We start from the raw sequence: 16333 nt of genomic DNA, 5'->3' as shown, positions 1-16333 counted from the left end.
CTATTACAATAGTCAAGTCGCGATGTCACAAAAGCATGTATAAGTTTTTCTGTGGATTTCTTGTCGATCAAACAACGAATTTTACCGATTCTGTACAAAGCGAAGAAAGCAGATTTACAAATACTATTTACTTGATTCGTCACGAAACCATCAGACTCTAAATGTACTCCAAGATTTTTACGGATGCAGACGGACTGATGTCAAATGTGCCAATTCTTAAGGAATTCAACTTCATCGCACCTCTTCTGAAACGCGATGAAAACTGAATTACTTCAGTCTTGCCATCATTAAGAATCAGCATATTTGACATCATCCATTGACGAATATTTTGAACACATAATTCAAGATCTGATCTAACATCTGCGGGGCTATTGCAAACAACATAAATCTGAGAATCATCTGCGTACAACATGTATTCCAAACCATGAGCAGAAATTATATCATCAAGAGGTGCAGTGTACAGTGTAAAAAGGATGGGTCCAAGTACCGAACCTTGTGGAACACCATAGTGTAAAAAGGCATCTTTTGAAGTTGTTGTGTCGATAGATACACGTTGTACACGATTTGACAGGTATGAACGTAGCCATTTCAGAACTACACCTGTTACTCCGAAACGAGATCGCAATCTGTAACGTCTCTCTTATCTTGATTTGATATTTTTGCACAAGTGTGCAACTGGGTTTTGTAACTTACGCACCTGCCCTACATTCAGACCACCCAGTAGCCCCAATAATGTTTTTAAACTTTCTCCACTCAAGAGATGTATTGGCAATTTTAAGGTAGTATGCACCTCAAAAGTGAAAGACTTCAACTTTTGCTCAAAAACTTTCAACCACAGTCTTACCACATCAAGAATAAAACTCAGGGGTCACAGTGCAAATATTTGTACTAGAGAGACAAATTACCCAACATTTAAGGGCTTACCGATATTTGAAATTCAAAATGGCCGCATTCCCTATGTTATCTCTGAGAGAAAAAATGAAATTTTCGATTTTCGAAAAACTAAGACGGTGAAAATATTTCTTATTCCAATAGCTTTAAAATGAGCTCCCACATGAGGTATATCAGAAAAGAATTGTAAAAGTTTTGGAGTCCCATTATCTGTCCCCGAGGCGCATTCTACCTTATATTGGTCAGTAACAATCATAATATTGATATTTTAAGTGGTTCGTTGAAGACTGATATTATTTTTTGATGTCTGTTTTTGTTGAATTGGTTGCTTTGTTTTATTTTCTGTGTGTATCGTACAATCGATTTTAAGTTTGTAAATATTTTTTGTTACTTATTTTTGCATAGGCTTGTAAATTGTTAGTGTTTTCTTAAAGGGAGGCAGTCATCGGAAGTCTGCTCACAGGTTGAGAGGGACGCATACGTCAGATTTAAACACTGTATCTAGGGTACTTAGCGATTGATGAAAGTTAAAACATCTTTGTTGACAATGAATATCGTAAAATTTACATGTTGCAGCTATGTCAACTTAGTGCATGGAGGTATCATGCATAAAATACATTTTTTGTAAACAAGCAAGTCGCACACGCGCAGTTCCGATGACTGTTTTCTGTTGAGTTTTTTAGGAACCTGTTAATGGGACTTGATCTCGTAGGATTTCCGAATAAATATAAGAATAAATAAATTATAAATACATAAATATTAAATAAATAAATAAACAATAAATACATTTGTTGGTTTCTCATGGTACTTTGAGCTATTTACGTCTCGGTCGTGTCAGGTCGAGGTGTAATCACTAAATTGATGTCGCTCAGTTGGTCAGGGTTCACTTGCGGATGTGACTCTATGTACGCGACTCCCATGACTAACGTTCGGTGATATTCAGTAAATTTGATTGATCAAAGGAAAAGTGAGTATATGTACAGTTATTAGTAGACGTAATGGGCTTTATGTTGATGTATCCTTCTTGTTTGTATGAAATTTCGAGATACATATAATCTGTAAATAATGTAAAAAATGTCCACGTATGAGTAACTTTTATCACTCTCTCCGTATTGTTTATTCGAAACACAGTCCCTGTGTTCGAAACGATCATTATTTGAGTTTTATAAAAACGCTACTTGAGGAATTTGAAAGGGTTACATAGCAAAATTAGTATTTAATAATCGTTTGATGCTATTTACGGATATCAATAGGACGTATCAGGACCACGTGGTCTTTCTAATTAGTCATAGACACGTCTTACATTTGCCAAGCACACTTCACAAAAATCAGCTTTTATAGTCTCCTTGTCCCTTATAATTGTTGAAATATGAAAGATAAATGAGGTGAAATATCGATATTAATGCGCCATTGAAGACTTCGTTTCATTTGTTGAGTTCAAGATAACGCTGGTGGAAATGCTTGTGATGCTGTGATTTTAGTGAAATGTCAAGAGCACTTGGATCCTTTATACTGTGCACTGTTTACACATATACGGCATACAATGAACTCATTGTCTATCATGGGGTCAAAGGTTATGCACATTTTACAAATGAACGGTACCCTTTCAATCCACTACACACAAGTCTCACTTGGAGGACACTTTCCCGGTTTCATGGTAAGGGACTGGTCAGTTTCTTCGGCCTGGGGGGGGGGGGGCGGTGGATTATTTTTTGCCGACGTCAAAAAGTGGCTGACCCCCCTATTCCAAATTTTGAAAACAGGGTGACCCCCCTATTCCAAATTTCTAAAACAGGGTGACCCCCCCCCCGCGACAACGGTAAAACAAAAGGTGGACATAAATTGTATATATATATATATATATATATATATATATATATATATATATATATATATATTGTTGACATGTCAGTTGTAAGATAGGAATTTCAAAGTGTCAATCTTAAAGTTAAATACAGTACATTTGAATGAGCTGTATTTTGAATGAGCTGTGAATGTATTTCACACTTTCTCTGCTTAACCAGATGTCCTGAACTGTTGTACAGAAATGGATGTCAATCATTAATATCAAAGAGGAAAAAGCAGTGAATCAAAAACTTTGATGGGTGTTAAGACTTGCCAACCATCCAATTAAATCTACTGAGGAGCCATAGAGAGCTTTTTTAGCCAAATCTGATGTGTACAGTGTCTGAGAGGACCTTTTCTTGTGTAACATTGAAACCATAAAAGCACAGCTAATAATGACAAAAACTGCCTTTTTTAACTGTTATTTTGTTCAATAAAAAAAGCATCTTTCTACAGAAAACCTATGAAACAAAGGAAAATAATTGAATCAATGAGAAGGAAAGATATCTTGTCATTTTTCTATCTCTAAAATAAGTCACTGTATCAAATATATATTGTGAAATATTTGTGCATGTTGCTTTCTCATACTGAATTCTCACAGAGAGAACAGAAAAGTATCAGGAATTTGTCATCCTTTTCATATGAAATGCAGATTTCATAATGGTACACTTTCACTTAGCAAACATCAAGATATCTCTGAAAGTATGGCGCCCGAAGGGCGCGCCAAAAAATATGAAACATCCTGATATCTCTGATATATATGCCTTGTATATTAAAGTCATGCACCTGAAGGGCATGCTGAAAGATGTATGATATATTAAAGTAATGAGCTTGAAGAGCACGCTGAAAAATATTGAACATACAGATATCTCTGATGTATGTATGTATGCTTGATATGTTAAAGTTGGGCGTGCTGAAAAATATGACTGATTATTAAAGTTACGCGCCCGAAGGGCGCGCCGAAAAATACAACTGAATGATGAATTTTGTGGCTGACACTAGCATTTTAGGCAATGATGAGCCTGTGTCAAAATTCAAAAACACACTGACCCCCTATTGGGCATTTCAAAAACATGGTGACCCCCCTATCACCAAAGTCAAAAACAGGGTGACCCCCCCCCATGAATCCACCGGCCCCCCCCAGGCTGAAGAAACTGACCAGTCCCTAATAGCTTCCGTTTCGTAAAAAACCTGACGAGCTGTACATCAGAAAATTGTGATAAAAAGCAGTTCTCAGCCAATGAAGCAACGAACTAATGAAACAGGCTTCTAAGAAAAATATAAAAGCGCCACTGCACCCTCTCTGCAATTTGTTTTTATTATCATAGATGGCAGTGGTTTTTTTCACGTTTAGCGCAGTTGGCAATTAAACGCACTTAGGTTGTCCCCAGCAGTTATCTTATCCAGGCTAAATTTAATTCACATGGGGAGGCCAGAAACATGCTTATGCTTACAGTTTCTAGATGGATACCGAACTTTGCCAACATGTACATTGTTCAACTTTTATTCAAAATACTGGCATATAGGCCAATGTAAAGGTAGGGCGCTCCTCGGGAACAGCTATTCAAACTCTCAAAAATTTACAATTCTCTTATGATCTACCTCTTGTGGGGGCTCATTTTGAAGCCTGTTGAATAGGAAAAACTTTTACCGTCTTAGGTTTTTGAAAATCGAAAGTGTTATTTTTCTCCATAGAATTAACATAGAGGTGGCGGCCATTTTGAATTCCCAACATCGGTAAAGCTTGGGTGATTTGTTAAATTTTCGCCGTGACCCCACACTTTTTATTCGTGGTTTTGAAAGAAAGTGGTTGAAAGATTCCTTGGGGAAACTTTGAACAAAAGTTTAAGTCTTTCCTTTTCGAGACATACACTACCTTGATACTACTAAGTATGTTTATATTATTATTTTTCAGAAAGGTCAAGCCAGAAAGGTCAAGCATATGTCAATTTGTGTAAAACTGTGAGGAAGTATGGGTGACGTTTCAAGTAGAAGAAATGGCGGCATTTCTGAACCAACTGAAAGCGATTCCATCCTTAATAATGGAAATGAGAACAGTCGGCCTTCTAATCACCAAGAGAGCGGAAATGTTGAGGACGAGAGACCGCGAGGTTGCTGGGGTGCCATTGCTGGCGCCTTTTACGCGCTGCTGGGCGGGTTGTCCCTTGGTGCAGCTGATATCTTTGTGGTTATTGGCGTTGAAGGTGGAATGTCCCCATTTCAGCAACTACTGGTGAAATCTATAGTCACAGTAATATTTGTTGTTCCTCTGATGATGTATCATTCCGTCAATATATTGAAAGTCAAGAGAAAGGACATCATCTTAAACATACTGAAAGGCACCTTCGAAGCCGGTAACACTTTATGTTTCAACTACTCGCTGGTCTTAATAGGTGTCGGCGACGCGACCGCCATTGCCGTAGGGTCTATACCCATCATGACATCGTTGTTGGCCTGTCTCTTTCTCTCCGAGAAGTGTAAAGCTATCGATGTGATCATAACAATCATAAATGTGACCGGAATTCTGCTGGTATGCCGTCCAGAGTTCATCTTCGGAACAACAGCCAAACACGAGGAGTATGACTCCCTGGGCTACGCACTGGCATTGGCTGCGGCAGTACTGCTCTCACTGGGTGCTCTCTTCACTAAAATGATGAGCGACGGTACTTCACTTCTCTTGATATTACTTTTTAACGGAATATGCGGCATTGTGGTTACAGCCCCGACAGTCTATTTCTTCAGAACAATGTCCCTTCTTGCAGCATTTCAAAGTAATCCCAAAAATATCGGGTTTTTGACAGGCATGGTTGCATGCTTTCTGCTTTACGTTTATGCTTTCAATAGGGCTCTTCAACTTGAGACGGCCGCCAAAGTCACTCTGCTCTTCAACATGCAGGTTGTTACCGGGTTTATAGCTGATACATTTCTATTCGGCAAAACACCTACCTATTTGGAATTACTTGGAGCTGCCCTTATTCTTTTCAGTTCGCTGCTAGCTTTCTTGGCAGCATACAGGGCAAACCGACACAAGAGTAAAGATGTTGAAAAGAACTAGCTAATTTAGACGAGATATTAACAATGCTCCTACGCCTATTGCCGAGACTCGTATGAAAACAATCTATCTTGAAAGAGCTATTGTCATATTCTCGACACTTTCATAAGAGATAAGAAATTGTGTTACGTTTGCCTTATAACAAGAATAAATAAGCATACTTGCTAGATGACATGGGTGAACCATAGACCCTCGAGGGTCTATGGGTGAAGAGGTCATTTGGGGAAATCGTTTTATTACAAGCAACGGGAAAGTCATGTTTTTCGTGGAATGGATCGAGTCAGATTTCATCGGCAGATCTATTCGAAAATGGTGTTTTTATCAAACAAAACAGAATCTTAAGTAAACTGCAAAATAACAGTGGTTAATACAATATGCTACTTTAAAAATCGCCATACCACGTGAGTGGAAAAATGTCATGCTGTTGGCTAAGAATGCACATGTATACGAAGAGAAAACAAAACAACAATGAGAAAAAATCACCAGGGAAAATATACAGATGTATACCAAGTCAAATGAAAAAGATTTTTATTAGAATTTAGTGGAAAAATTGCTGTCCAATCATATGCACCAACGATCTGGACCATCAAATTAGGAACTACATACAACTGGAATCTCATTTGGACAATAAAAGTGAGAAACATAGATATCAAAAATATATCGCCATTTAATTATTATTTGCTACATGACAAAGTACCACACAAGTTCAATCTATGTAAATGGAAAAAAAGTGCAATACCCACGATGTGAACTAGGCCATGTCGTAGAAGACTATTCGCATTTTCCTTTTGACTGAAAGGTTGTAAATAATATTTGGAACAAATTGGGGGAAATATTAGATATGAAGTATGGAACCGAGAAAAAGCTGATATGGAAGCATGTAATATATGGATACCTGTAGGATTATGAACGATTAGCACTATTAAATCTTGTAATGGTTCGCAACCTTTAGTGTGTATATAGAAAGAATTGTAAACCAAGGAAATGTATGGAGTTAGTTTGAAAGAAGAGATAGCTGATACCAGTTTTCATAAGAAAAAATAAGGTTCTTGTAGAATTTGTGAATTTTTTTTGTGAGAGATAATACAAGTTTTAGATGATAACAGAGTCTTTAAATAAGGAAACTAAACATACAATGTCACAGTTGAAAACATTCACCACATTGGACTACTCTGTTCAGTTTATGTAAAGATTTCAGTGCAGGTATGCATAGTATCAACGGTTTTTGCTTTTCGCACGAGGCTGCGATTTTAATGAGTGTAATCTCTATCTTGTTCAAAATTGCACACAAAGTCCCAGCGGCTGGTTAATAATTAGTGTATACTCACACCTGAATTAGTACATTCTCAAAACTTATTTTAGCTTGAAAGTACAATCATAACCAGATATGAACTGAATATGCTCACGTGTTTTACAACAGGTTCATTAATAGTAGTACGCTTCAAAGAACAATAAGATATATCATCACTAAATGAAGCAGGTTTATTTTAACATCGCACAGTACTCTCAGATTTTAATCACTAATTACAAAACTTTATTTAATATGCAAATGAGCTGTTAATTAACTTGACACTGCTCAATGCTTCATGGGACAATTAGATGTCCATCAGATGAACATTTGTAGCACGTTTTATTTAATTAATGCAGTAATTTTAGAGTAATGTTACTAATTACAAAGTTCATTAAATATGCAAATAATCCCTATATTAACTTGACACTGTTCAATGATTCATAGCACAATTAAATATTTATCAAATCAATATCTGTAGCACGTTTCACAAAATTTGGTGCCGTAATTTCAGAGTTAATTACAAAGTTTATTAAATATGCAAATGAACCCTTAATTGACTTTACACTGCTGAATGCTTTACAACACAGTTAGATATCTGTCAGATCAGTATATGCAACAGTTTTCATCACATTTGATGCAGTTATTTCGGAGTTATATGACTACTTATAAAACTTCATGAAGTATGCAAATGAGCTAATTATTAACTTGACACTGTTCAATGCTTCTCAGTACAATTGGATATTTATCAGATCAACATCTGTAGCAAGTTCCATCAAATTCAACACTGTAATTTTGGAGTAATATCACTAATTACAAAGTTCATTAAATATGCAAATGAACCCTTAATTAATTTCACACTACTGAATGCTTTACACTACAGTTAGATATCAATCTGATCAGTGTCTGAAGCCGATTTCATCACATTTTCTGAAGTTATATCGAAGTTATATGACTACTTACAAAACTTCATAAAATATGCAAATGACCTATTTCTTAACTTGACGCTTCTAAGTATAATTAGATATATATCAGATCAATATTTGTTGCAAGTATCATCAAGTTTGGTGCAAGAATTTCAGAGTTATCTCACTAATAACAAAAGTTCATTAAATATGCAAATGAGAAGGCAATTGACATGACACTCACAGTATCATCATAATGTTCTGAGATTGTCATCTGTGAAAAGTTTCATGAAATTTTGTGCAGTATTTCTTGATATATGTCTACACTGTCATTACCGTCTCCATAGGGAAACCATTGTACGGAAAAAAAACGATATTGCATAACTTCATTAATATGCAAGCCACACTAACCAAAATCTAATCAGCTCTTGCAAGTAGCATATGGTACCTGTGTACCAAATCTAACTTGAATCCGATCAGGCGTTTTTGAGTTATCGTGTAAACAGACAGACAGACAGACAGACACACACACACACACACACACACACACACACACTAACACACACACACACGGACAGACAGACAGACATCGCTATGACAATAGCCCACGTGTTTACACACGTGAGCGTAAAATCATAAAAATAATGCTAAAAGACACAGCTGGTGAGTCTTTAATTTTGACTGAAGTATCTTTTCATACTACATTTATTTGCCTGGCTAATTTTATTGGAAAATGATCACTTATTCCTAATATAGAAATGTTGACACAGCAAACAAACTCAGCATTGCTAAAATACGTACGATCTAACAGTAATTGTCATTGGTTGGGTGAAAGACAGTACTCTGTGGCAGCGCACGGATTCTCCACCAAATTGCACAGCGGCTTACACTCTTCCCAGCTTCCTCCCGTCCTCCTCATGCGGGGATTCATATTCCATCAATGTGGGCAGCACAGGAATTTAATCCCTGTAGAAAAAACCCATAAACTGCTTTTCACCATATCCGAGCCTTGTCTCCGTCTCATCAGGTTTATACTATGCATATAGCCGTTCCATTCTCATACCTTCTTCAGAGTAACTCAGCATATCACATATATTAAAATTTTTACCAATTGGTCAATTTACTATTAGATAAAGTTGATAAATAACCTGCCCCTTTTAACTGGACAACACCAAGAGATCATTGTACAGGGTCTACCAAATATCTTATCAATGACAAAATGCACACTTCAAGTAGAAGGCAACACACTAACTTGCTCATTCAATTCCAGCTTTGCATATTTACAGTTTGACCCAACTAACGTGCGTGATTGTGATGCCGATGCATATGGCATAACAACGTATGTTGTAAAGCACAGGAAACCAGATATCTTCAAAATTATTACTCAAACAACTCTTGCATTTTAGTCATATGATTATTGGCAAACACACTTGTCTAGCACAAACATTACCTGTTCAGCCTATTCTTAATTGGCCTTACAGATGAAATTGGCCATCTGGTTACACCACCGGACCATGAAATTCTGTCGAGAAAATAAATCAACAGTACTGCTTCACAAGACTCTCTGAAATAACGTGTCTTAATTCCACAGTTGGGGGGGGAATCCTATCAATGAAAGAAGTTACTGACCGCAAGTTCTTTATATACCCTTCATGCCCATCAACAGGGTTTTAATTTTTTACTTTAATTTAATCAGGAGCTCTACCTTAAGCGTGATCTGTAAATAACGAACAGCAGATAGACTCCGGCAATTTTCGTCGTTGATTCCTTTGGTAAATTATGTTGCCCGTTTCAATCACTGATGCTACCTTAGCAGCTGGTGACGAAGACTTTTAGTCTTCTGAAAGCCTTGCCAAATCTTGCCCAGTTTATCGCAGCATCATGCAACCAGTCCTCTCGATTAATTTACTAGCAAAAATGGTCAACACAGATATGACCCTACTGGAAAATATAAAGAGATACAAAACAAATCGTAACTTTGAATAGTAAAGGGACAAGGTCGGCCATTTTTCATGAATTTTGTTTGTTACGAGAGACTACTTATATTGTTTGACATGTTTAAAAATAGTGAATGAATGGGTGACCATGCATATATTCGACCCCGGTTTTCGACACGATACATGAAACCATCGCGAGAATGAATTAACGGTCATGACCATTACTTCATTCTCGTGATGGTTTCATTTAATTTGTCTAAAACCTGAGTCGACTGTATGCATGGTCATCCATTCATTCAGTATCTGTAAACATATCAAACAATATAAACACGATTTGAACTAATTTTGGATAATTGGGTGGTGAAGTAATGTCGATTTAATCTACAAATGTAATCTCATCTACTTTTCTTTTTACCACAGACAAATAAAGACAGACTGGAAACGCGGCATGCCTTTTGTTCCATGGTCGTCTCGGTAGACTATTGGCTTTTCATATTAAAATGAGCTTCAAAGGTGTTAAACTTTTTGGAGGCTTTGTTTGTGGTTGATAATTGCAAGAGATTATGCGAAAAATACGACGAGATGGCATCGTTCTGCCAGTAGCGTAGCGACCATAGTTACTTTGTGAGGTCTCAGGCCAGAAAAAATGCTTCACGCCAATCAAAACATAACACGCCAGCAGTTTCATAAACATGTCCTTCCTTGACGCACGTGTAAAAGACGATATGACTGACCGCAAACCATTGAGTAAAACCAGACAGTATCGATAAAAGACTTTCAAATTTGGTTCAAACACACTTATTATATATTCATAAAAATATGAGAGAATTTTTAAAACAGTAAAACTCACTTTCCTGAAGCTCAAAACACTCCCGTTTTCGCCAGCACGTCAATTCCGCTCAGCACCACACGACAACAACAATGCAAACTTTGCCGAACATACTTTGGCTTAACAGTTGGCGAAAATCAGAAAATTACCGAATGATGCATGGTCGGCACTCTTCGGAAAAGAGAGGCGAGAGCAACCTGAGGCGAGGCGAACATGGATGGGTTACGTAACCGCTTCACGCCTTAAACAATACCCGTTGCGAGTCTGTCCATGTTTGTCTGTGTTGTTACATTTCACACTTGTTTTCATGAGTAATTTGTAATATTGCAACATTCAGCCATACGGCACATAACACTTTTATGAAATTTGAAAAATATGAAAATCCAATTATCCCAAATTAGTTCAAATCTTGTTTATAATAAATATCTCGTAAAAAACAAAATTCATGAAAAATAGCCGACTTTTTCCCTTTCATAATCGATTTTCAAAACAATATTCATAAAAAACAATCTGTTCATATTTGGATGGGGAATGAAAATACATCATTTCTCGAGAGAACGAAGACAATATGGAAGAGTCAATGGAAGTGTCACATCGATGTCATCAACAAAAAACACAAAATACCAAAATTTCAAGTCAACTTACTTTCTGTTAATAATCTTCACTGCGTAGAGATTCAGTAAATCTAGCATGAAATTTGCAGAATGTTGAAAACGAATAAATTGTGTAAACATGCAAATGCGTTGAAAGGTTCTAAGTGTTTTGCTAGGACAACAAGGGCGTTGCCGGACATGGATAATTGAAGTCTACGGTCAGGACAAGGTGTTAAGCCAAAGAGCCTGGAGTATCCCTCATTTACCTGCATTGGCAAACTATAAGATTTACTTACACTTATATTGGCCAGAAAACAGGTGTGCGGACAACTTTAATTTTCCTATCGATAGAGGCAAAAAGACCTACAAAATCATATCAACACATATCCACACATGTAGCCATAGATTACAGTACTACCGATACACAGCTACCCAGGATATAGACCAAGCACAAAAGAAATCCTGTTTACCAAACCAACCATTGGAGTTATGTTGCATTTACAGATAAATCATCAAAATTATACGCAACGACCTTGGCAGTTTAATGGAGAGAGAGAGAGAGAGAGAGAGAGAGAGAGAGAGAGAGAGAGAGAGAGAGAGAGAGAGAGAGAGAGAGAGAGAGAGAGAGAGAGAGAGAGAGATGACAACAGCCACCAGGAGATATTCTAAAACAATATAGTATACGTTTATGACATGAATTTAAATAAGGAGCAGACGCAATGACCGTGGCCCTTTAACGCCCATGAACATTTCATCCACTCTGTTAAAGTTTAATATTTTCTAAATTTGGATACCACGTATTGTAACTTTGAAGCTGCTTTAAGTCTTTTTTGTATTTAGTTATTATTTATTTATCTGTCTGGCTGTTAATCCTGCCTGTCGATTCTCGTAATTTATATGGCAGTCCCAAACCCTCTCAAATGAATGAACGGCGGACATTCACCTCGTAATCAAAATATTATGCATGGAGGTTGCATTTCTATTCATAGAATTGTATGCCTTAGGTATTGAATGTTTGCATATTTTCCAATCAGTGAAGATCATCGCTAATCCTTGACCTTGTAACATGTCAGTTTCGAAGTTAACAATGGTCGCAGACACCTGTTGATGTCAACTTTTGTTAAATCCCAACTGTTGTGGACAAATCCTCGGTATTCGCGTTTCGTACAGCTTTTTCTACCAGCAACAACAAGTTCGACTAACTGACAAGGCGTTATTCACAGACACGAGCACCGCTAATCTTGGACCTTGTAGCATGTCATTTTCGATACCTGTTTATTGCATCTTTTCCGATGTCAAATCCCCGCTGTTGTGGACAAAGCCTTGGTATTCGCGTTTCGTAAGGTTTTTCTATCAGCAACCACAAGTTCGACTTTCTGACATAGCGTCATACACTGACACGAGCACCGCTAATCTTGGACCTTGTAACATGTCATTTTCGATACCTGTTGATTTCATCTTTTCCAATGTCAAATCCCCGCTGTTGTGGACAAGACAAGGTCGTGCATTCGCGTGTCATACAGCTCTTTCAACAAGCAACCACTTGTTCGACTCAGTACGCTAGGTCGCTAGTCTACGTATTAGGTATCGGCGATGCGACAACCATTATAGGGAGCATATCCATCATGACAACGTTGTTGGCCTGTTGCTTTCTCTCCGAGAAATGTAAAGTGACCGACATTATCAATAGGACTCTTCACTTTGAGACGGCCGCCAAAGTCACTCTGATCTTCAACATGAATGTTTTTACCGGTTTTATAGCTGATACATTCCTGTTCGGCAAAATTCCTACCTATTTTGAACTAATCGGAGCCGCCCTCGTTCTCTTCAGTTCGCTCTTAGCTTTCTTGGTAGCATTCGGGGAAAACCGACACGAGAGTAAAGATGTTGAAACGAATGAGGTGTTAAGTAAATAGACGAGACACTGACGGCCCTACTGTATCTCGTTTCTTCATCCAGAATACCCCGCAGGGTGGACCATCTATATATTGTAAAGCACCCATAAAATTTAAAAGTCAATAATTTCATGGAAAACACTAATGCGGAAAGGTTTAACCCTCTGAGTGCCGTAATTTTCTCAACCAAAATGTTAATGCAACATTTTATCAATTTTTATTAATTTTTTTGTAAGTATTTTGATACTTTTGGCACAAATGGATATTACATTCTACTGGCTACAATTTTTTGTGAAAATGTTTGCAAAAATCAGAAAAGAATTTACTGCTGAGGTATATTTTATAAAAAGTGACTAAAATTGACTTTGGCGCTCAGAGGGTTAATACATATGACCTTTTTGGCCTTTTCCTGGGTGTTAATCGCAGTCAACCAGTTTTAGTATATCAACAACAGGTTTGGAACTCTGCACTGTTCAGAGCGTATGAATATTTGAATAAAGTTTACATAAATAATTGAACTGCTGAACTCAGTGAAATACTAAGGCAGGCGTAATTAGATGGTTCTAGTTCAGAATAAAAAGAATGCAATGTGTTCTACTGACTCATTACGCCTATTTAAACTATTTCAGACTATTTAAAACTTAAAGAAAATGTTAATAGAGTCGCACTTTGCTGTGATTTCTTTTACTAACATCGCATTGTATTTGAGAAACCATCCTTAATAGACTACAAAAAGTGAAAGATTTGGGAGTTCTTTTAACCTCAAATCTAAGTTTTTAATTTTCTTTTACTGTAGCTAAATCTTTTAGAATGTTGGGTTTTATAAAACGAAACTCTCAGAATTTTACTCGGGTTCAAACTTTTAAATCTCTTCATACTTCCCTTGTGAGGAGTTGTCTCGAGTATAGTTCTGTTGTCTGGAACTCTTTGCAAAAGCCAGATATGGAATCAATGTAAGTTCATAAAATATTTGTTTTTCAAATCTCATATTTCATATCCTGCTCACCAGTATGAAGTTCTCTGCACTATTTTAATTTACCGATTTAAGAGCAACGTCGGTCTTATCTTGACAAGGTGTTCTTACACAAGCGTGAAACCCGGTGTTATCACTTGCCAAATGTTTTAAGCTTTGCTTTAATGCACCTTGTAAAATTTTGTCCCACAATCAGACTACCCCATAGCCGGTACAAGTTTTCTCCACTCAACGGATGTACAAGCAATTTTAATGAATTGGTTCGTAGCAATCATAATATTTATAAGGTGATGATTCGTTTAAGGGATGGACCATTAGATCTTGGAAAGGGGTGGTCACAATGAAATTGTGAAAAAAAATTTGTTACAATTGTAAATTTCTAAAATTTTTTTTTCTAAATGAGAAAAGCTGTGTTAATTTTTTTCTGAGTAAATTTTCAGATTTATAATTTTTTTAGTTCGACGCTGTCTGAGGATACAATGTACATCCATATCACTAGCGCAAATAAGATTGCGTGCTGTAACCCCAACATACATATGGCCTAGTGATTTATATTGCTGATAGATTTTGCGAAATGTTGCAGATCATCTTTTGACAAGCTGAAAAGCTTTTTGCAGAATATGGTGAAATTTGCATATATGTGTTTTCAGGACAATTTTTTCCCTTTTTGATCAAAACATCGATTTCTCTGTAGCAGCATGTCCAAATTGATTGGATGTGTATGGATGTGGTGAAATTTCAATAATTGTCTTTTTAGGGCAATTTATGCCATTCATGGTCAAAAAATCTGTATTCTCTGAAAGGGCTTGTCCAATTTCTTTGAAATTTGCCACATAAGTCCCTTAAAATTTATTTAAATCAATCATGCTCTTTTTTGTGGTGGCAAAAATTTTCAGGTAATTGTCATTCAGAATTTGCTACACACAAACGATGTCATACGGATTTATTCAGTATTAACTATAGAGAAATCAGTGTTCTCCCCAGGATTTTTTTACAAGAGGGCAAAGAAGTGATGCTGCGACCACGTAAGCGGTCGCGGGGGGGGGGGGGGTCAGAAGACGGCGCCCCCTCCTGCCGTTGGAGCTTTTGAAAAACAGAGATTAAAATGGTGTTATTTGGTGGCACTTGGGGAGTATTTTTTTTAGACTTTTTTCATATAAAAAACTCAAAGAAAAAGAAATCTGAGACAGTGTACTATAACTTTTATTCCAGTTCACTGATTTCATTGAAGATTACATTTTTTGAAAACGGAAACATAGCGACAGACAAAAATTTATCTTGTTCACCCATTCTTGCATTCATCATCGCAATAAATTGCTGTGAAAAAAATGAACCTGATGTGGCCTGCATCTGTTCACCTTGATCTTAAAAGGCAAATATAAATTTCTGTCTTGACAACCATACCATAGTTTCAATGTTTTACCTAGTGTACCTGCTTGGTTTGTACGCATGAAACAAGTAGAAAACAGGCTCTATAATTTTAAAATTTTCAAGTGATCAGAAAACAAAAGTCCTGAAAAGATAAGATGATCACAACTTCCAGTATAAGGGATACAGCCACTCTTAATTAAAAATGTGCCTGAAGGATGTACTAAAAATACAGAAAGCTGCTTCCTGTCGGTAAAATCTAAAGAAAATTCAAGATTTTAAAGACTTTTGTAGATTTTTTTTACGCATTTGTATTCTTATTTATTTTTGTTTTATTTTGCAAATTAGTTTGAAGATTTTTTTCCCTAAATTTCTGCTCTGAATTTGTTTTTCTGTTTCTGACCACCCCCTCCCAAGATCTAATGGTCCGCCCCTAAGACTGATATGAGCCATGTTATTTTTGATGGCAGTTCTTGTTGATTTGTTTGCTTTGTTTTTATTTTCTGTGTGTATCCTACACTCGATTTTAGTTTTGTTAATATTTTTTGTTACTTTTTTTGTACTGGCTTGTTCACTTTTATGCGGTGTTTCCTTAACCGTTTTCTTTTGAGTTTTGAGGAAACTGGAAATGGACTCGATCCCGTAGGATTTCGGAATAAATAAATAAATACATAAATTAGTGGTTTCTCATGGTACCTTGAGCTATTTTGGTTGAGGTTGTGTCAGGTCACGTTGAATTAGCATCTTCATGTGGCTC

At 36.7% G+C, this 16333-nt stretch overlaps 1 protein-coding gene across 1 annotated transcript; it reads left to right on the top strand.

The window, feature by feature from the left end:
- Nucleotides 1-1771: 1771 nt before the first annotated feature.
- LOC139140671 (solute carrier family 35 member G1-like) lies at nucleotides 1772-5957 on the top strand. Its single transcript, XM_070710049.1, has 2 exons — nucleotides 1772-1858; nucleotides 4652-5957. The coding sequence occupies exon 2, from the start codon at nucleotides 4709-4711 to the stop codon at nucleotides 5789-5791; it is 1083 nt and encodes a 360-aa protein (XP_070566150.1). The 5' UTR covers nucleotides 1772-1858; nucleotides 4652-4708; the 3' UTR covers nucleotides 5792-5957.
- Nucleotides 5958-16333: the final 10376 nt, after the last annotated feature.

Source organism: Ptychodera flava, chromosome 9, assembly GCF_041260155.1.
Source record: "Ptychodera flava strain L36383 chromosome 9, AS_Pfla_20210202, whole genome shotgun sequence".
Classification (NCBI taxonomy): domain Eukaryota; kingdom Metazoa; phylum Hemichordata; class Enteropneusta; family Ptychoderidae; genus Ptychodera; species Ptychodera flava.
Note: the sequence above shows the minus strand (reverse complement) of the source record. Positions and strands in the feature narration are given on the sequence as shown.